Source organism: Idiotropiscis lumnitzeri, chromosome 1, assembly GCF_059441095.1.
Source record: "Idiotropiscis lumnitzeri isolate Australia: NSW breed Sydney's pygmy pipehorse chromosome 1, RoL_Ilum_1.0, whole genome shotgun sequence".
In the NCBI taxonomy this organism is placed as follows: Eukaryota; Metazoa; Chordata; class Actinopteri; order Syngnathiformes; family Syngnathidae; genus Idiotropiscis; species Idiotropiscis lumnitzeri.
Genome location: NC_142391.1, coordinates 7,606,915 through 7,626,318, shown reverse-complemented (window position 1 = coordinate 7,626,318; position 19,404 = coordinate 7,606,915). Strand labels below are relative to the sequence as shown.

Below are 19,404 nucleotides of genomic sequence, written 5' to 3'. Positions count from 1 at the left end.
CCAACATTTTTTTGGTGTTTTATATTTTCCAAAGTGTCGCCCTACTCATCTTATTATATCTCATTTACCTTGCAGGTGTCGGGAAACAGGCACCACCAGAAGCGAGTCAAGGCCTTAGTGGATTGCAGACCCACCAATTCAGAGCAGTTGACATTTTTCAAAGATGAGACGATCGTGGTCACGGCCTCTACTGACCCCCACTGGTGGGTAAGTGAAACTACCAGCGTTTTTATTTTTTTTCCCAACAAGGTTGTGTTTTTGTAGCGCCAATAGTGAGAGAAGAGCACCCTTAATAAAAATAAAACAAAAAAAAGCATGTTTATCTTCTATTTATTTATTTATTTTTTAATACTTTGACTTTGACTTGTTTGGATCAGTCTGCTTTTACTTTTTAGCCGAAAAGCACTCGCTCGCTGAATCGCTCTTAAATGTTCGTGATAAAAAGCCTTTATTTTGATACAACGCTACGATAATCAAGCCGCTTTAGTGGAGAACTTCGGTAATCTGATCATTTTTACTGTTAAAAAGTTGCCATTTGGACAATTAAAAAAAGAAAGAAAAGGTATTTTAATAATCAATTGTTTTTGATTAATCATTTCACTTTTAATTTATTGTAAACAGGAAACCATTTAATGATTTAGAATTATTATTATTATTTTTTTTTTTTGCTATGACACATTGATATTGACGCAAATGCCCTCTACTCAATTGTTTGCATTGTTTCTTGGTATACATAATCGTCACACCCTGTATATTTACGTAGTGCAAATTGTGACTGAAGTTTTTACTGTGTTTTTATTTATTTATTTTTTCCCATGTTAACAGGTCGGTTACATAGAAGGGGACTCATCCAGGAGCGGGACCTTCCCTGTCAACTACGTCCAGAAAGTGGCAGATTAAACATGTCTGTGAATGACAAACTGAACCAGCATCGGATGCTCGTTGGGATTTTCACATTTTAGCGACGAGGTGGACTTTTACGCTGTTTTACAGCACGGATTTACTCAAAACTGGAACATGGTGAGCAAATTAAGGACACTCCCCGCCAGAGACTACACAAAGTGAATGAAAATTGTCGTCAAGCAATATCAAGCGTTTAAAAATCTTATTGACCGTCCTTTTATTGAACTGTTTTCAATTTTCTATAAAGTTTCTATTAACAGGTACAGTGTTGGCAACTAATTCCTTTCTTTCCAAGCCAATCACTTTTCAAAATGCACTTTAAACTCACGTGAATAAATACGTGTTCATGACTCAAAACGCCAGCTGCTGTCTAAAGAAGTTGCTCGTTGCTGTTATGGACTGAAATAGGAAAATGGGTTAGTGCTTGCATCCAAAAATGAATCAGGATTAGTGAGGGACTATTGGGCTGGATTTTCACAATTGGGCCAAGTGGCCAATTCCAATTGAATGCCTGCATCTGTTTCATTTCGTTATATATTCGTAGTTTCGATTCACTTGATTTGGATGCATATAAGCTACTGATCAGAATCATTTAAATTTTAATGATGGGGCGCAGAGATGATACATACTGTATCACATTTATTTGTGAGACGCCTGATGATGAATCTGAAGATATACGATCCATTCCATTATTTTTCTTCTCTATGCCACCATGGCGTATTTCCCAGTTTTTCCACTTGAGCTCAAAATAAATAATTGTGTCATTTGAAGCATGCAGTGTAAATTCAGCCACAAGGATACTTGCTGATACGAACATAGTTACTGGAAGTGTGTGCGCATCAGTCACACAATTGCACTTACTGTACATATTGTAATTAGCGTCTGGTATTTTGGACATTTAACAAAAAAAAAAACCGTGTAACTCATGTCATGGGGATTACTGTACATGCTAAGTGATGTGTATATACGTGTCTAAAATGATGTGTGTTTGTGTGTCAATTTTTTCTTTCGCCGGGCGCAGTAACACTTAACATGGAGTCTGTTACTGGATCTGATAATGCACATTTAATCTGTCTACTAAAGCTCCGCCGGGTTTACGAGCCACATGCTGGACACTTTATTAGGTACATCTTCACACGATATGAGGAGTTAATTGAGAGTTATTTAAGTTAATACCTCTGATAGTGTCATTTATTGTTGTAACAGTGTGATCGCTGAGTACAGGTGTACCTAATGTTGCGGCCGGTGAGCGTGCAGTGCAAAGTTGGCCATCGTCAGACGTAACACGTACCAGACGCAAGTAGAGCAGAAGCGAACAAAGCGGCTAAGTGCTTCTTTTCGCTCGATACAAGCACAAATCGATTCAATAATTCAGTGCGGCCGGCGCTGGCTGCATGCATTCAAAACATAAAGCGCTTCTGCTTTCCCTGTGAGTGTTGCGTAAGGCAGCGCATGTCGAAATAAAATAAAATAACACTGCTTTTGAGATGGAAGTTGCAGTGGTGGGTTTTCAATTGTGTTGATTTAAAAGCTTATTTTTCTTTCTATTTTTTATTTATAAGTCTCAAAATGAAGCACAGCCATCCGTGGAGTTGGGTCGCAAGGGTGGCAGCTTAAAAGAACGGTCCAGCGAGAATGGCTTGTTTTTCACTGTAAAAGCGTTTTGTTTTGTTTTTTTTACTTTTTTAAAATTTTTGCTTTGATTTTCAATTTTAGGAACTAATGACATTTAAAATGTCCCTTTCTAGTCTACAATTTAGCCACATGCCCTCCCTCTTTACGTGTCTTAACAGGAGTCAGAACCAGATGCAATTTGTCCATTGAAAAACATTGTGCATTCTTTGCTAAAAATGTAAAAAATAAATAAATAAAAAAAAAACAGTCGACACCTAAAATTATGTGGACATCTCAACTTATGTCCACATCATCATCTGAATGTATCTCGACTATTAGCCTCCCCATGGCTCACTTATGACATTTATTCATTCTTGAAAGAATCGACAAATGCTCCCGAATCCACTGTGTTTATGCAATTTGACAGCTGCCGTTGCCTCGTTAATATTCCCATCATGCCTGTGTGACCTCTCCAAGTACGGCTTGTCTCTTGGCAGCTGCAGCCCGGCGTCCACCACGATGTCATTCCAACCTGTCACTTATGTAACAAGGCCGAATAATAACTTCATCTTCATAGCCAATACGCAGAGGCCCCCCCTAAGCCCTTGTATGGATTTATGGCCTTAATGTGTGCACAACACACCGCTGGATGCCGTGCTAATCTGCGAAAAGCAAGGATGAATATATCGCTGGGGTTTATTTAAGTGCGCCTTGAATACGTTATTAGCATCTTTGTTGAAAAGCCATCTGTGTTAAGATTAAAATGGAAAAGGGAATGTTCTCTTACGTGTACCCTGAGATGTGCCCTTAATGCTTCCATCAAGTGAGCAAAGGTGAAAACATTAATAAATAAATCCTGCGACACAATAATGAGCGCTAAGTTGGAAGTGGAATGCATTTCCAGTTATTTACCTTTAAAACGCACAGTTATCTAACTTGCATTTAATCTAAAGCGCATCTGGAACACATGACTGCCGTTCAAATGCAAAGAGATGCTTTTTAAATAAATATATATATATATACTAGCATCAAAAGCAAGTACTAAATCCAAACAATTAGGAATTCACAGAAAAAACAGCTTGGAATCTTATGTAACATTTTTAATCATTAAGCCAGTTTAATCCTAACAACGTATCCTTTTAGTCTTGTACATCGCAGCGCTTGAGCTTAAATCGAGTATTTGACTTTCAATGGGGAAACAAAATTCAGCAAAAGTAAGCAGAAAATGCGGCGACATTCAGCACTATTCGGTAGAAAGCTTCAAAAGTGATAAAGGTTAGGAATGCGTGGCTTTAAGGCTGTACAATTAGAAATGAACACAAAATGTACAATCACCGCAAGGGTCAGATGACAGCAAGACAACCAGTCATATACAGCAAATTGTGACAAAGAAAAAAAAGAAAAGGATATCAGTGCTTATTAAACCACAACTTAAATCACATACAAAATATGAATACAGTACATTCAAAAATGTAAATACATTTGAACCTTTGTATGCTCAAAGTTAGTCAGGGTTGAACAATTATTTGACTTCAAGTTGACATTCCAAGAAGAATGCAATTTTCTTATCGCAAAGGCTGCAAAAAAAAAGTGGGGAGGAAAAAGCGGCTTTATTTCTCATGTTCATTTTATATATTGATATTGTTACTAGAAAAGTTTACATACCATTGTGTCATGAAACATTAAAAGTTGAAGTGACAAAAGCCACAGATGTTTGCATCGTTTGACTTTTGCCTTATTGCAAGTAAAATATAGTAAATTTGTTAACGTATGATAATTGTGGTAGATTAGTATATTGTCATTTATATTATAATTCATGGCTTTTGCTTTTATTTTAGCGCAAGTCTAACCTATAAGACCAGAATGTTTATGTGTAATATTCGATATTGTAGAATGTCATTCAGATAATACACATTAATTTATTGCTTGCGTTTGTCAAAAAAAACATGAGAAGAGCACGTTGAAAAACAATTATTAAATCGCAATTATATGTTATTCTTATTACTCCATATATATTTAAATTTCACATTTTTATCTACCAAATTTGTATCTATTTGTTTTTAAGATGTTTTTTTAAACATAACTTATTTCAAATCTTGAAAACAGCCGATGTAAAAATATCAAAGTCAACATTTAATCATCTCTTATTTGACAAACAGAATAAATATCCTCTATCATTGTTCTCCCAATTTGAAAGCATCTGACCAACCGGAGGTCCAAATAAAATAGAATTCCAAATCATATACTGTATTTTCTAACAGAAAACAAAACATTTCTGAAATATTAAAGAGTACAGTACATTCATTCGAGAGCTCTTTGGAAAACAATCCTAAAACTTGAGGAATACTAACAGTATTGTTGTCTAGCATTCTATTTGGATGTCTTGCCCTTTCTAAACGCATCTACTTTGTTAGCAGTTATCATTGCTAATGCACCGACATTGCATAAGGCATATGAGAAGCGATAGAGGCCAGATGTGCAACACGACATCCAGGACCGTGAATACATCCACACTGTAAGGCCTAATCTGCGTTAGATCTCCGCTGATAATCATTTGATATTGTTTGGTAGCGCAGCAATGGCAAGCAGAAGCTCCCTTGGCAGAGTGGAATGCGAATGGAGACTTAGTCGATCATAAGGTCGTTATGGCTATCGTTAATGTGAAAGATGAGAACTGTTCGTCTCTGCCCTGCTTTACCGTCTTCTCGTATCACAATCCTTGGAGCCCTTTGAAGAGTTGATACGGAAAAATCAAATGCGTGATTTTTTTTTCAACTATTACGTTCCTTATGCCGTTGTACAGGCCCTTTGAAATAAATAAGTCTGTTTTGGTGCGAAAAGCGACTCAACAGAAAAAGGATTCAGTTCTACATATTTGTGGACTTCATGGTCCATTTCAGGTACAATGGCAGTTCAAAGTGAAAAGAACCTGAACCACTTTGTGTTCACACTGGGTTTGGAATTGGATTTAAACTGGATTAAGAGCAGTTTGGTTTGCTTTAGTGTGGTTTGAGTCTGTTTACTTAGATCCAAATAATGCCAACTAACTTGAAGACAGATTGATTTGGTTAGTTTCAAAGTGGACCATTTACATTGGCGCAAAAAAAAAATGCTGACTAATGCCTCCATTTCTGGTCTCATGGGCAATATAAAGTCTGGCAAACCTGTACCACTTTGGATTAGGCGAACTGCTCTCAGGATTTGAAGAACATCAAATTAAGACCATTTTGGTTCACTTCAAAGTGGTCTGAGCCCATTTGGACTCTCCAGATAAACGCAATTAAAAAAAAAAAGGGAACAATTTCAAAGTGTTTACATAAAAAGACGTTTTGAAAGAGAATCCAGTTCTCTTTCACATTCATTCTAGGTCTGATCGGCCCGGACCACATTGTGTTCTCCTTGCCCATACAATTCCACTTTGAGGACTTGACTCAAGCCATACTCAGAGCATTGGAATTCTACTGAAAGTGGAACCAGTTATTTTTCTGATCCAACTTGGTCTGATATCCATACAGAACAAAATGAAATGGGATCACTTTTTGTTTACTTCTAACCTCACGGGCTGATTTCACATCGGTGAAAATGCTTACTGATCCTTCTGAGTTAATTGGAAGGCTGAATTTAAACACGTGTGAAAACACCCTCTTAATCAGTCATCGCATCACATCTAACAAATACGACGTGTGCTATTCCTGAAAATTTCCAAACACATGTTCAACTCTAACGTATATCTTGGCAGAGAATGACGCTAGTAAAACATTGATGCGCTAGTAATAATGTCCAGTTTCCCGCTCGTGCACTCACATAACCCACATAGTATTCTCCTGAAAGCTGAGCTGAGAACCTGCTCGGCCTTGACCTTCGAATGCCAGGAATAGACGTCCCTGGCGCATCCACTCTGCATCGTGTGCACACCCGCTGGCCATAACATTAGGTACACCTTGCAGTCATCGTGAGATCAGAATGGCGTATCGAATACAGTTCATCGTATTGAAGGAGATGGTGTACCTAATGTTCTGTCTTTTAAGCGTCTATACATCTGGATGAAGCGTACAAATAGATATTTCGACATTGTTAATTTTTTTGGGGCAACCACTTTAAAATGGAAACGAAAATGATGAGCTTATGAAAATGTTTGACCAAAGTACTATATGGACATTCCAGAAGCGTTCACAGTAATATAAATTGAGCATATCGGTAGCATCTAAAGCATGTTTGTTTTCATTCGAATCGTCCGCTGCCTGCCGTCTTGTCGGATACATTCTGTGTAGCTGTGTGGAGACAAGCGAAGAGCAAACAGTAGTTGTCATGGAGACTGGAGGCCACAGGTGGAGTCGCCACCTGCTAGTGTCGCATCGCCGAGATAAAAATGATAAATAACAGAGACGTCAAGGCACATCTTTTGTCTCTGTGTTGCTAGGTCCTATTCTAAATGTCTCAAATTTGCGTTTCCTATACAGTGAACCCCTCCTGTATCGTGTTCAGGGGCATGCAAAAAAAAAAAAGAGGGGGGAGAGTTGTCTCTGGTGAGGCCCACGGGCATCAAATGTGCATCGTTTTCATGCTCAAGCATACATCAGAATTTTTAAACATAAGCTTTTTTTTTTAAGGATTTATTTTGGCAGTCAGTCAGAATTTTGTGCAGTGCAATTGAAAGAAAATAAGCAGAAAAGGTCCCCTACTAAGCACTGATGTTCCACTCAGTACTTAGTTGTGTGGTAAAGCTCCTCATTGTCTTTTATGCTAATTTCCGTTAGCCCGTCTATGGCGTTTGGTTATGTTAACATTAAGCTAGCAATCGTTTATTACACCAGTGGACCGACCGGTGTATACCCGAGATTTGGATTCACCGGTTTGCAGCTATTTTACCATATGGACATTGATTATACATAGATTTTCGCTATTCACGTCCTTTCCTGGTTCCACTGTAACAGCTAAGCTAAATGTGGCGTTTTGTATGATACAGCATATTAGTATTACAATAGTAGACTTTTGTTCATATATGGTTTAGTTGAAATTTTTTAAAGGGTTTAAAAGTGTGTGAGAGGGGTAAAACAGAATTACTACTGAAAGTTACTTTCATATAGTCTCTCTATATTTTGTTTTTTCTCCTACCTTGGGTGAGTCTGGAATAGAAAAAGCAAATGGAATTTAAATTGATAGGCAGGGGTTCACTGTACACGCAGCCGTTGTGAATCCCGTCATATGTGACTCATCCATGCAGCACCATGCAGTCTCTACCCAATCGTGCGTCAGTGTTGAAAAGGAAAGCAGCAAGGTTTCCATGACAATGAGGAAGAGCATCACTTGGATTACTGGCTCCTGAGCTCCTTTGTGCAGGCACAAAGACCCGAAGGACCAGCCTTAGGATACGAGAGCAAACGAGCGTACACGCAGATGGCGGAAGGTGGTTCGTGATCTTCTGCCCTACTTAAGCTTCACAGGCCAAGGCAGGCACGTTCGGAGTCCCAGCATAGAGGAAAACACGATGGTGGGCCGTTGCTTCTTGAACTTGAGTCCCTTCTTCAGACGCTGGCTGCCCTCAGCCACATAGATCTCGCTTTGCTGGGCGGCGCCTGACATCCTGGCCAGCCGCTCCCCGTGCAGCACCACCTCTTGCTCGGAGCGCACAAACACCTCCCGGAGCTCCTCCAATCGCCGCTCCATCTCCCGTACGACCCGCTGCCGCTCCTCCACCTCCAGGAGGCGCCGACGAGCCGCTTCGAACTCCATGCTGGAACTCGGCGTCACCATCTTGGAGGACGGCGCAGTGGCTGAGGCGGACGCCGGCTCGGAGGCGGCGAGCATGGCGCCTGTCACCCTCCGGAAGTCGCCCATGGAGATGGAGCGACGGGTGGCCGGTGAGGCCAGAGCCAGGAGGGCGGACGCTGAGGCTGGCATGGCCGATAGAGGGGAGTGAGATGACGAGGAGGGCGATGGAGGCGAGTGTGGACGGAGCAGTAGGATTTCCTCGGTGGGGTCTTCATCCTGAGGGGTCCTTTGTCGTCTTTTCATGGCCGCCTGCGGTTCACCTCCGATCGCGATGCGTCCCCGGTGCGGCTCCATTCATCAGTGATGAAGGATGTGAGTCGGTCTGTCTAAAGGTGGGTGGGGGTAGAGTATCCTCGCAGCCGATTGGCTGGTGAGCTCACTAAGCCTGCTGGTTCCTGATTGGCTCGCCGGCCTCTCTGCTGCTGCTTTCTTCTTACCAGGCAGTTTTTGTGTAAAAGCATTATTCTATTGGCAGATAATTTTGCACATTTGCACGTTTCCAGATAAATATGCACCTGTTGGTCCGGGAAGGATTCATTGATCAACGATGAAGGACGCAAGCATTTCTCAAGATTTTTATTTTTATTGCTGGTTATGAGTAATTCTTGCCAAAAGATAAGAAATACTATTAGTAGGTGTATGTAATATAAACGCGCCACTTTTACAACATTGGTGGTGTTTTTGTTTAATAATTTACATGGGAATATTTTCCAATTCTATTTGCAGAGAGGTTTGCTTCAATGAAATATTCCTCGTTTTATTTCTATTTTTTGTAATTATTATGTTTTAAGTCCGGTGTTTGGTGTGCTCTTGCAACTGTTTCTTGCCCCTAGCAAGAGTCACAAGTGATGGGAGGGGTTAGAGGGAGTTGATGTTTGAGTTTATGCCGCTCCCTTTATCACCTTGTTGCACCTTTTCATGTCTCACAACACCATGACCCGCTTGTCAACTCCCAGCCAACATCTATCAGCTAATATTTTTTAATATCTTGTTTTTAAAATACCTAGAACATGTGCCTATTCGTAAAATACACTTGTAGGGCCTACACAGAATCAGAAATACAAACATGGATATTCTATCATTGCTATTTTTTGCAGAGCCATTCTGCACTATTCTATTTATAAATCTGATTCCCCAGCCAGTTAATTGGAATTTAATTTATTTCTTATTGACCTGTGTATGTTTTGAAACATTATTTTTTGTTAAATATATGTATGTATAATGTAAGTGGTATATTTAAACAATATTTTTTTATTAGTTTCTAGTTATTATTTTATGTTGCTCACAGGGCCGCTATTAACTAATTTCATCACACCGAACAGTTAATTGGCCTATAATGAGAGAAAAGGTATTAAAGCTTTTAGTCTTTTCACAAACTGTTAAATCGACAGCTCTCATTTGAAAATCATATTTAATTTATCTGCCTCTCGGTTACATCAAATTGACCCACTCCTTTCTGTTTCTTGTTAATTTAACAAACGTCATACAGTACGTATTCATCAACGGCTACTTTGCTTTGCCACACACAGACACACGCACACCCTCGCCCCCACACACGTATATGTTAAATCGCACCACAATAATAATATAATCCAAGTATGTCAGACAACATTCGAGAATGTCCACATCACACACTTACAACCAGAAAGAGTAATTGCGGTCTACAGCAATGTTAAGAAAAGCGGCTTTTACCAAATTGTTAGGGATGAAGTCACACAGCCAGCTGTTAGTATATTTGGTATAATGCCTTTTTTGGCAAGCGGATTTGTTTGATTGCGCAAGATAACCGCTCACTCCAAACTAATCCTACATGTGCAATCATCACTGGCCAACATCTTGCACACAAGAATCCGGCTTGTCTGCAGATGCATCCAAAACTATGAATGTACTCAATAACCTCTGTACTGTGTATTCCTCAGGACAACGCTCCCTGATATATTTGGTCTCTTTGCCCCGTTTTGATTAAAGATACATGGCTTCCTAGCTCCTAGAATGCGTCCTCCCTCATTTTTGGATTACATTAATCTGTACGATTTGTTTTCGTGCACATGTGAACACGTGGAAGGAATTCAACTGTCAACCACTATCTACTATTTCGCGCATGTGCGACATTTTATTCATTTTATTTTGAAAACAAAATGCGTCCCGGACACGTACCTTATTTTGAAAGACAGTCAACGGAAATTACGTTTTATTTTGAAGCCGTTTTCTCTCATCTGATGCGTCGGGGACACCAGCAGGCGATGTCATGTTACGTCTCCGAGACATTCCTGCTCCAATAAAATGAGAATAAACGGTAAATTGGTCTATTAGCCTCGTTTAATTTATGTTATTGTTCAAATATGTTAAAAGTAACTGATGTCATTTCGTCGCAAAACCTATTTTATGATGCTAGCCATTTTGGCTCATGCGTTCGAATACCGACGAATTTGAGCTGCCAAGACAAGATGGAGGTCTCATTTTGTTATTTTTTCTGTAACTCAACCCGAGCAGACGTTCTTTTTTCTTGTGAATCTTTTTTTCTGACTCTTGGTTGCTTTTTATATTTAGCCACCTGGCTGTCATGGAATCGTTTTCGGAACTGGTGGCCCGAGAACGCAGCGGACACACGGCAGTGGTGGAGGGCGACCTGCTGTATGTGTGGGGAGGCTACATGGTAACGAAACTATGCATTACCATACACACTTTCCTCACATTAATTGTTCTTTTTTTTCTTTCTTTTTTTCTTAATTAACATTGCATTTGGCGCATATACACGTTTTAACATTTCCAATACTACTTTTGTATAAAAAAATATTACCAGCTACAAATTGGAACAAATATTAACACATATTGTTTCAAACATCATTTATGATTAACTGTCATACGTGTTAGTGAAAACAAAATCCAGCATTGCTGCAGTGACTATATAAAGTTTGACAAAGGCCCATTGTGATCATTTACTGACAATTAACTCATGCTTTGCTTTTTGTTTCTTTTCCTTTTACACATTTTTTCCTAGCATTAATTTACATAATCTCCCAAAGAAATATGTCTATAATTAGCCCTTTACATAATAATTTTAAGCCCTTACATCCAGGATAATTTCAGTGAGGTAAAAAGAAATATGAAGTGTGCTGTGGTTGATATCTGGGCTAGTTTTCTCACTGACATGTCAAACATGTTATAAAATCAACCGCAAACTTTTAAATAGTCAAAATAGCGTGTCCTTTAATAAACGTAACACACTCACTCTCATCACATCGTTTTGTTTGTTTTCTGTCGTTTTATATCAACTCATGCTCATGTTGTTTTCCACAGTCTGTTGATGATGATGAAGTCTTCCTACCCAATGATGAATTCTGGGTGTATGACCTGGTACAAGGCGTATGGTAAGAATATTACCTCCAAGAAGTGGAATTCAAACACAACCCGTTGATTTGCAAGTTGTAGTTTCAAAATATTTTTATACAGTCAAACTGCTGCCATCATAAAACCTTGTTTCGAGCGTCAATGTTTTCAATATCATTTAACTATAACATATAATATAACATTTAGCTGTTCTCAAACTTTTTGCACCAAACACCACCTCCAAAAACATGTTGTTTAAACAACCTTAATTGGACGCAAGTTAAATCTTTGAGAAAAATAAAAACAGGTCTAAAACATGAAATGAAACTTGAGCCAGTGAGTCTTTCGCGTAGCACCCGAGCAAACCTGCTATTAACTCAAATACATCCATTATGATTTTTACTAATTTTTACACGAACGTTAATATCATGATGTATACCATTCAGTTTATACTGGGACATGAATTGAGGCCATATTGCCCAGCCTTATTACCTGATGTATATTGTTACTGTTGTGTAACATCACTTTTTTTTTTTCTCTTCTCAAAGGCAGGTGTTCCACATGACAGGGGAAGTCCCGCCTTCCATGTCAGGGACCTGCAGCTGTTCCCTAAATGGTTACATGTACATATTTGGAGGTTGTGATGACAATGGTCAGACCAATCAGGTGAGAATTGCATCAAACCATAGCTGTTACCATAGTAACCCTCAGGTTGTCTATTTAGTTGCTGCTAATTTTGATAGCACAGCTTGGAAATGCCTCGTGTTGTTGTCACGTTTCTCTGTGCCTTGCAGCAGTACAGAATGAATACCTTCAAAGTACATATTACATTATAGGAGAAGCACATAAGCAAAAATATTCCAGACTACGACATACATATCACAAATAAATATTGGCTGTGCTTGTACTCCCATTTCATATTTTTGTTGTTATCATATTGAGAAGATCATTGAAAAGTTGTGTATCCATCATTGAAATGACCTATGAAGATGAAGCTAATAAAGTCATGGTTTGAATTGGCAACAGATCTATCGCGTCAAGCTGACAGGCGATCATTACGCATGGACCAAAGTCGTACACCGCAGCGGTTCGGCGCCGTCGCCTCGAGACAAACTGTCCTGCTGGGTTTACAAAGGAAGGTAACCATAGTTAAGACTTCTTCACATGAAATTTGCCAATGTTTGCATCCATCCTGCTTTAAAACAAAAACAACTTCATTTGTTTTAGGATCATCTACTTCGGAGGATATGGCCACAAATTGCTGACAGAGGTGGACAGAAGAAACCGGAGCTTCATTGTAGATGATTTATCGGAGGTAATTTCAAGACTAGAACAATGCCAGAAACATTGGACATCAGAGTAAGCTGATTGGTTGAGGAGTACATGCTCTCATTTTCTTGGCTGTGATATCTGTGACATCATCACAGAAGAGGACAACGTTCATATTTTCTTATATACGTCATTCATTAGTTTGACATTTTTTTGTCTCGTCTGTAAAAGAATGTCAAGTGCATATACCAATAGTTTCATAAATGTATGCATATTGTTGCAGTCCTGTGAAAAACATGTCCAATTTTGTCATTATTTTTAATTTTCATGTCAACGGCATACATGTGACACGGAAACCCCATGAAGTAAAAAAATATGAGATTGTTTTTCACAGGACCGTGACAATATGTTCTTTCCCATTGTTATTAAAGAGGATTTTTCTACTGACCTTATAAGGGAATATCACATCCAATGGTAACAATTTTTTTTAAAGGTCTTTTATAATTATTTGACCAGAAAACATTTCTATTCATTTCACCCTAAAAATTGGAAACGCTTGAAATCATTTTTTTTTTTGTAGTTTATAAATGTATTTTTAACTTGTTTTAGGATGTCATGTGGGGATGGAACAACGAGGTTCACATATTTGACCCCACGCAATCCAGCTGGAGTCGACCTCAAACACGCGGCCGCGCTCCGGCTCCTCGAGCGGCCCAAGCCTGTGCCATGCTCGGAAATCGGGGCTACATTTGTGGCGGCAGGGTTAAAGTGAGAGTCGTTTTTATTTTATTCATTTAGTGTCACCTTGCAAAAAACAAAAAAAACATGATTATCTTCAACATCTTCATTTTAACATAAATTCAGGAAACCCGAACGAATGACATCCACTGCTTGGACCTTGACTCGTGGACGTGGTCAGAAATGTGAGTCACTCAGACGTGTCACTCTTGAACATCCAACCATCCATCCATCCATTATCTTAACCGCTTCTCCTCAGCATCCCTTTTATTAAAGTCACTGTGCTCAAAATGATTTTGTCCAGAATCCCCGTGTCCAGCGTTCCACTGGGCAGGTCATGGCATTCGCTCACAGCGGCGTCTGATAGCACCTTGTTTCTGTTTGGAGGTCTCAGCGTGGACTGCAAACCTATGAGTAAGCACTTTGAGCTCAAATGGTTCGGCTTTACAATTTTCCGATAAGAAATAACTTCTTTTCCACGAGTGGTACGAGGGCTCCTACTAGTGTTGCGCACAAGAACCACTGCCTGTGCACTTCCGCTGAATTTAACTTTTAACTTTGTATCTATAAATTTATATAGCGCTTTCACAACAGCTACCTTTAAAAGTCCATGTGAAGTAAATTCATAAGTATTGAGCAGCATTTTCCAAGTTTTTTTTCATTTGTCATTCCTATCCTATTAAATCACTGCATTACCAGGTGACGGTTGGCTCTTCGATGTGGAGACAAAGACATGGAGAGAAGTGGAGCATCCCTTTAAGAACAAACCACGGTAGCAGCTTAAGTGTACTAAGAGTTGCTTTAAGCATACTTAATAAATATTATATTTGTATTGTATTGTATCTTCTTTCTAAAGGTTATGGCACACCGCTTGTCCAGGCAAGGACTCTGATGTCATTGTGTTTGGAGGAAGCTGTGATTATATCCTCCTTGTTGACACTGTGAGTACCAACAATAAGAAAATATTTGCAGCAAGTCTCAGTCTTACTTAACTATTTGTATTATTTAGTATTTATTACGTATAATCATAGTTAATTCAATGCGCATCTTGAAAGAACGCTAAACATTTTGAAAGCGCAATAGTTCAGCACACTTTGCGACGACAAGGAACAAAAATGTTTCCTGTTGTCTTTGTGCAAAATTCTGCAAGTTCTGTGATGGTAAAAACTGATGACATGGCGCTTGACCTCATTACGTCACAAAAATGCAGAGCAACGTGTTAAGGATTTTCTGTGACAGAAATCTTGCCTTTAGTCTTCCTACTTGTCTCTTCATGAGCAACGCGTTGTTTGGCACGACAAAGTTAAAGCGAAGCTGTTGTTGCTGTCTACAGGGCCACTGCAATGATGCACTTGTCTTCCAGATGGCGCCATACCCACTCTTCAGGTGAACTCTTTTTATGCGTTACCTTGACTTACAAGTTCCCCAGATTTTATGTTTTTCAAGTTAAGAGCCATTTTCAGTTGTCAAGACAGTATTCAAACTTTATTTGCATTTCCAATGTTGAATATAAATCTGTGTATTGATGTAAAACGAGGTCACTGATAGGATGTAGAGGACTAGGCTCCAAATCCCTTTGAACAGGATGAGTGCTACACAACAGGGATGGACGATAGAAAATGAAGCCACTAGCAAGGAGCAAGCGGGCACGTCACACTAACATTGCTGCTAGCAGCGGGGTGCAGTCCCTCACCCCCATGAATGCCGGGGATTTGCGCTTTATTATGTTGTTCGCTCCCTTTCATGGACATGAAAAATGACCCTTTTTATGCTTCCTACAGAATTTGCGAGGACTACATCTCAAAGAATGCAAGCGAGTTCGATGTGCTCCGAAAGCAGCTTCCACTACTTCCTCCCAAACTGTGCGCGGCAGTGAAGAGAAGAATGTCTTTTTACCGGCCTTCAAAGAAAAACACGCAAGTTCTCTGAATGCCAACAAATGCAGTTTATTTTTATTAACGACATTTTAATTGAAATGCAGTACTGTGCTGTATTTTTAACATTGAACTTTGAATGTGAGAGCAATTATGTCTTATGTTTTAAATACTTGTAAGGAATTATATTTTTTATTGTACAAATGTGAAATGTTCTTGTGCTGTCTGCCTGCTGTCATTATGATGATTAAATGGCACATGACAAAATGGTCGAGTCAAAATTTTACATTTTTGGGAAGAAACTCAATATACGTGTTCTGGTGGAAACTCACCAGTCGTTAACTCGAGCTGAGGAAAATGAAGCGTCTAATTTCAAGAAAGACAAATTCTGAAAAAAAGAAAATAGATTTTGTAGAAATACAGTCGGAACTTTACCGGGAAATGCGGAATATTATGACATCATTAAGTTGTAATATAAGAAAAAGATTTTAGTTTTCCATTTGTACTGTATATGAAACAAGTATTCATACTTGAATAGAAAAATGATTTTGTAAAGAATTAACTTGGATCTGCATTATGACTTATTGTTAACACTTCTTGAAAAATAGCTTAACAACTTTAAATATGGCTTAAAAAAAACCTGCATTCATTTTCCAAACCGCTTATCCTCGCATATTACTTTATTAATGTAATATTTTCCATGTCATATTTGTACCTTTTTCTTGTGATATATTGTTTGGTCTTAAACATAACAGGCCCACTTAATTTTAATGTTGTGTTTCACCACTAGGTGCCAGCAAAGCCCAATGGTTCGAAACTAAACAGAGAAGCAATCGGCTCCAATTATGAGACATTTTTTTGGCACACATTCCTTTCGTCAAAGGGGTGGAGAAGTGCTGCTTTAACTGTGGTCAGGACGGAAACCTTAAATAAACACGGCTAGCAGCACACGCCTTAGGCGCTTGGCTTCATATATAACCAAAAAAAAAATCCCTCGCACTGCACTTAGTTCATGCTGTACACGCTGCAAGACTTCATTTCCATAGCAGCACATGCCTTGACTATTAGACAAATATCATTATTATTTCTTACCAACAAAATGGTTACATATTAGCACTCCAGATTCCAAAACCACATAAGTGAGGAGAACCAGAATAATAGTTGGCTATGGAGGTGCCTGTGCAAAATAACGTTGCAGCAAACACAATGAGCTTAGTGTGAAGTAGAGGCGAGGGGTCAACTAAATTCCCTCTCAATGGTGTCCATCAGTTCTTCCTCTGAGCCGTCGTACAAGATGACTGGTGTGGCGAGTGGGGGCGTGCTGCGGCCAAAAGAGCTGATGAAAGACGACATAAAAGTTAATCATTTGTCATCGTCATTGTCACGCCTTCGCAAAAAAACAAAATTGTGTTTCTGGCATGAATGTGCTTGAGAATGTGCGACACCACATAACGCCTGCTGTCTCTGATTTGTTGTTTTGCCATGGGCGCGGTGGTTCCTTATACTGCATATCAAATTGGAGGCACAACTTGGACTAGTGACGGCTTATAAGACTTAAACTTTTTTTTTTATTAGAAAATGGAATGATAACGATGCAAAAAAATGCTTAATCGACCGTGATCGTTTTGACTGCTACCCTTTCCTACCTACCCTCACTTCTCATATAGTGCACAGTCCCATCATTTTAGATCTTTATTTTACATGTGCAGGCTTATTTCAAAAAGAGGGTCACGAAACAAAGTTGGACCAAAAAATGAAGCAGAGTTATCCACATGGAGCGGAGAAGATGTACAAGTACAGTAGCACTGCTGTCAGTGTCAGCTCCGGAGGAAGCAATAGAGTGGAAGAGAGATGCTTTTTTTCAACACCAAGAAGAGTATTAAACTTACGTCTGTGTTTGAGATAAGGGGCCATCTTCTTCTTTTGGTCCTGTTGTCAAAAATGCCTGAGGAGAACACTGACCAGAAAACAGACAAACCTGGGTTATGTGGTTTTAATTATTATAATTTTTTTAGATTGTACGTGCCATGACCTTCCAGCCATGTCGGGACATTATTGCATGTCTGTCTTGCATTCAATCAGTGTCCAATAATTCTCAAGTGTTAGGATTGGAAAAAGTTACAGCGTATTTTGTGATTCCATAAGATTAATTAATAAAAAAAATGAATATAAAAAAATTGGCAAAAATCATCAGATTTTTGCAATTTTTTTTTTTTTTACCCTTAATTCAATATAACAAGACAAGTTTAATGGTTTGTATAAAAAAAAAAATATATATATATATATATATACTTTAACCACTAAATTAGTTATTTAAAATTAAATCTAATTGATGAGTTAATATTGATTGATTGATACTAATACATTTATAATATATTTATTAATAATGAAAAATGAATATAATACTTTTATCCTATAACCTTAAAAGATGTCATACTAATCCACTAAGTAATATGCAGTCCTCGAGGGCTGCTCTTCTGCACATTTTAGATGTTTCCCTCCTCCATGACACCTGATTTAAATGGTCAGCTCTACATAATCTTCACAGCGACCCTGGTCATTTGAATCAAGTGTGTTGGAGTAGTGAAACATCCAAAACATGCAGGAGAGCAGCCCTCGATGATCGGGATTGTCAACCTCTGTCTTAGGTGTACCTAATAAAAAGAAACCGTCCTTACGTGAGGCGGAGGTGCGAAGGCCTGATGACTCCTCTTGTTGTTGCCTGCTCCCCGGGAGCCATATGGCCCCTGTGCCCCGCCGAGGCCGGAGGTGGACGACGAGGAAGAAGAAGAGGAGGACGAGGTTGCCCCATGCTGCTGCTCATCTTCCTCCCCGCTACTGAAGTGACACAGTCCGTACGTCCTGGACCTCGTGAACGCCTTCTTGGACGCCACCTGGTTCTTCTTCCCGCTCTGGTGAACCGCCGCTCCCGCCTCCTCCGCCTCGTCGTAGCCGTCCAGCTCGGCGTCCGCGTCGTCGTCGTCCCCGGAGAGCTCCGAGTCGTGGCCGGCGCTGTGGCAGTCCACCGGCGCTCGGCGGCGGGCGTGGACCATCAAGGCGTCGAAGGCGTCGCGTTTGGATGAAGCCACCGAAGAAGAGGCTTGCTTCGTCGCTTTCGACTCGCCGAGCCCCGCAGGTGCCACTTTGGTCCCGCGGCTCGTTCCGCTGCCCATCTTGAAGTTAAACGTCTATTTAGAGTTGAGTCATCTTCAGGTCACCTCGAAAGTCGCGGTTCCAAGTGAAATATGACAGAAAAGTAACAAGTAAGCCTCTTTTTGGACTTTTTATGTCACTTTGTGAAACGCATGTCGTTGTGGGACCCAAACGGAGCTCCTCAAAAGGATGTGAAGCAGCGGCTTGGTTACATAACACCACTTGGACACAGCAGCACATGGGAAGAGAGAGACGAAAAAAACAAAACACCCCGCCTTCTCATAAAAGGACAAACATTCGTCGAGGAGTTTTCCAATTTTTTCCCTCTCATCTATTTTTGGTAGCAAGCAAAAAAACAAAAAAAAAAAAACACCGCCTTCTCATAAAAGGACAAACATTCATCGTGGAGTTTTCCAATTTCTTTCTCTCTCATCTTTTTTGTTAGCAAGCAAAAACTGACGACATGATAATATTTAAAAAAAACAAAACACAACAACCCCGCCTTCTCATAAAAGGACAAATATTCATGGTTGAGCTTTCCATTTTTTCTCTCTCTCATCTTTTCTGGGCAGCAAGCAAAAACTGACAATAGAATAATACTTAAAAAAGAAAAAAAAACCTTACATTTTTAAGTGACAGAAAAGTCTTTTTTTTTCTGGCTAAAAATACTACAAGGACTAAACCGTAATTTGTTTCTTGGGTAAAAGTTGTAATATTACAAGTATGACGTGAGTTGATATTGTCTCAGAAA

At 39.5% G+C, this 19,404-nt stretch overlaps 4 protein-coding genes across 6 annotated transcripts in view; 2 read left to right on the top strand and 2 right to left on the bottom strand.

Moving 5' to 3' along the window:
• The window catches only part of asap3 (ArfGAP with SH3 domain, ankyrin repeat and PH domain 3), a 29,987-nt gene extending 28,103 nt beyond the window's left edge, over positions 1–1,884 (top strand). The window contains exons 25-26 of one of the 2 annotated variants that reach the window (XM_088314220.1): positions 76–203; positions 826–1,884. In XM_088314220.1, the coding sequence (XP_088170346.1) occupies positions 76–203; positions 826–838 (141 nt within the window). In that variant the 3' untranslated portion in view covers positions 839–1,884. Of the gene's footprint in view, positions 1–75; positions 208–825 lie in introns of both variants that reach the window. The other variant, XM_088314219.1, reaches the window with a different exon arrangement.
• A 3,715-nt stretch (positions 1,885–5,599) lies between these two features.
• trnp1 (TMF1 regulated nuclear protein 1) lies at positions 5,600–8,611 on the bottom strand. Its single transcript, XM_088314217.1, has one exon. The coding sequence runs from the start codon at positions 8,581–8,583 to the stop codon at positions 7,945–7,947; it is 639 nt and encodes a 212-aa protein (XP_088170343.1). The 5' UTR covers positions 8,584–8,611; the 3' UTR covers positions 5,600–7,944.
• Positions 8,612–10,447: 1,836 nt separating this feature from the next.
• Positions 10,448–15,761, top strand: LOC148343022 (kelch domain-containing protein 1). Of its 2 annotated transcripts, none has more exons than XM_088314184.1 (13): positions 10,448–10,585; positions 10,840–10,945; positions 11,590–11,660; positions 12,168–12,285; positions 12,646–12,758; positions 12,847–12,934; positions 13,498–13,656; positions 13,753–13,811; positions 13,931–14,040; positions 14,326–14,398; positions 14,483–14,567; positions 14,960–15,012; positions 15,408–15,761. In XM_088314184.1, exons 2-13 carry the CDS (start codon positions 10,853–10,855, stop codon positions 15,553–15,555), a joined length of 1,170 nt encoding a protein of 389 aa, XP_088170310.1. In that variant the 5' UTR covers positions 10,448–10,585; positions 10,840–10,852; the 3' UTR covers positions 15,556–15,761. The 2 variants fall into 2 exon arrangements, with proteins under 2 accessions (XP_088170310.1, XP_088170319.1); XM_088314193.1 differs by lacking the exon at positions 10,448–10,585 and adding an exon at positions 10,601–10,742.
• Positions 15,137–18,685, bottom strand: LOC148343021 (uncharacterized). The gene is made up of 3 exons (XM_088314204.1): positions 18,179–18,685; positions 17,390–17,457; positions 15,137–16,836 (listed from the first exon to the last, which is right to left on the bottom strand). The coding sequence occupies exons 1-3, from the start codon at positions 18,671–18,673 to the stop codon at positions 16,737–16,739; spliced, it is 663 nt and encodes a 220-aa protein (XP_088170330.1). The 5' UTR covers positions 18,674–18,685; the 3' UTR covers positions 15,137–16,736.
• Between the last annotated feature and the right edge of the window lie 719 nt (positions 18,686–19,404).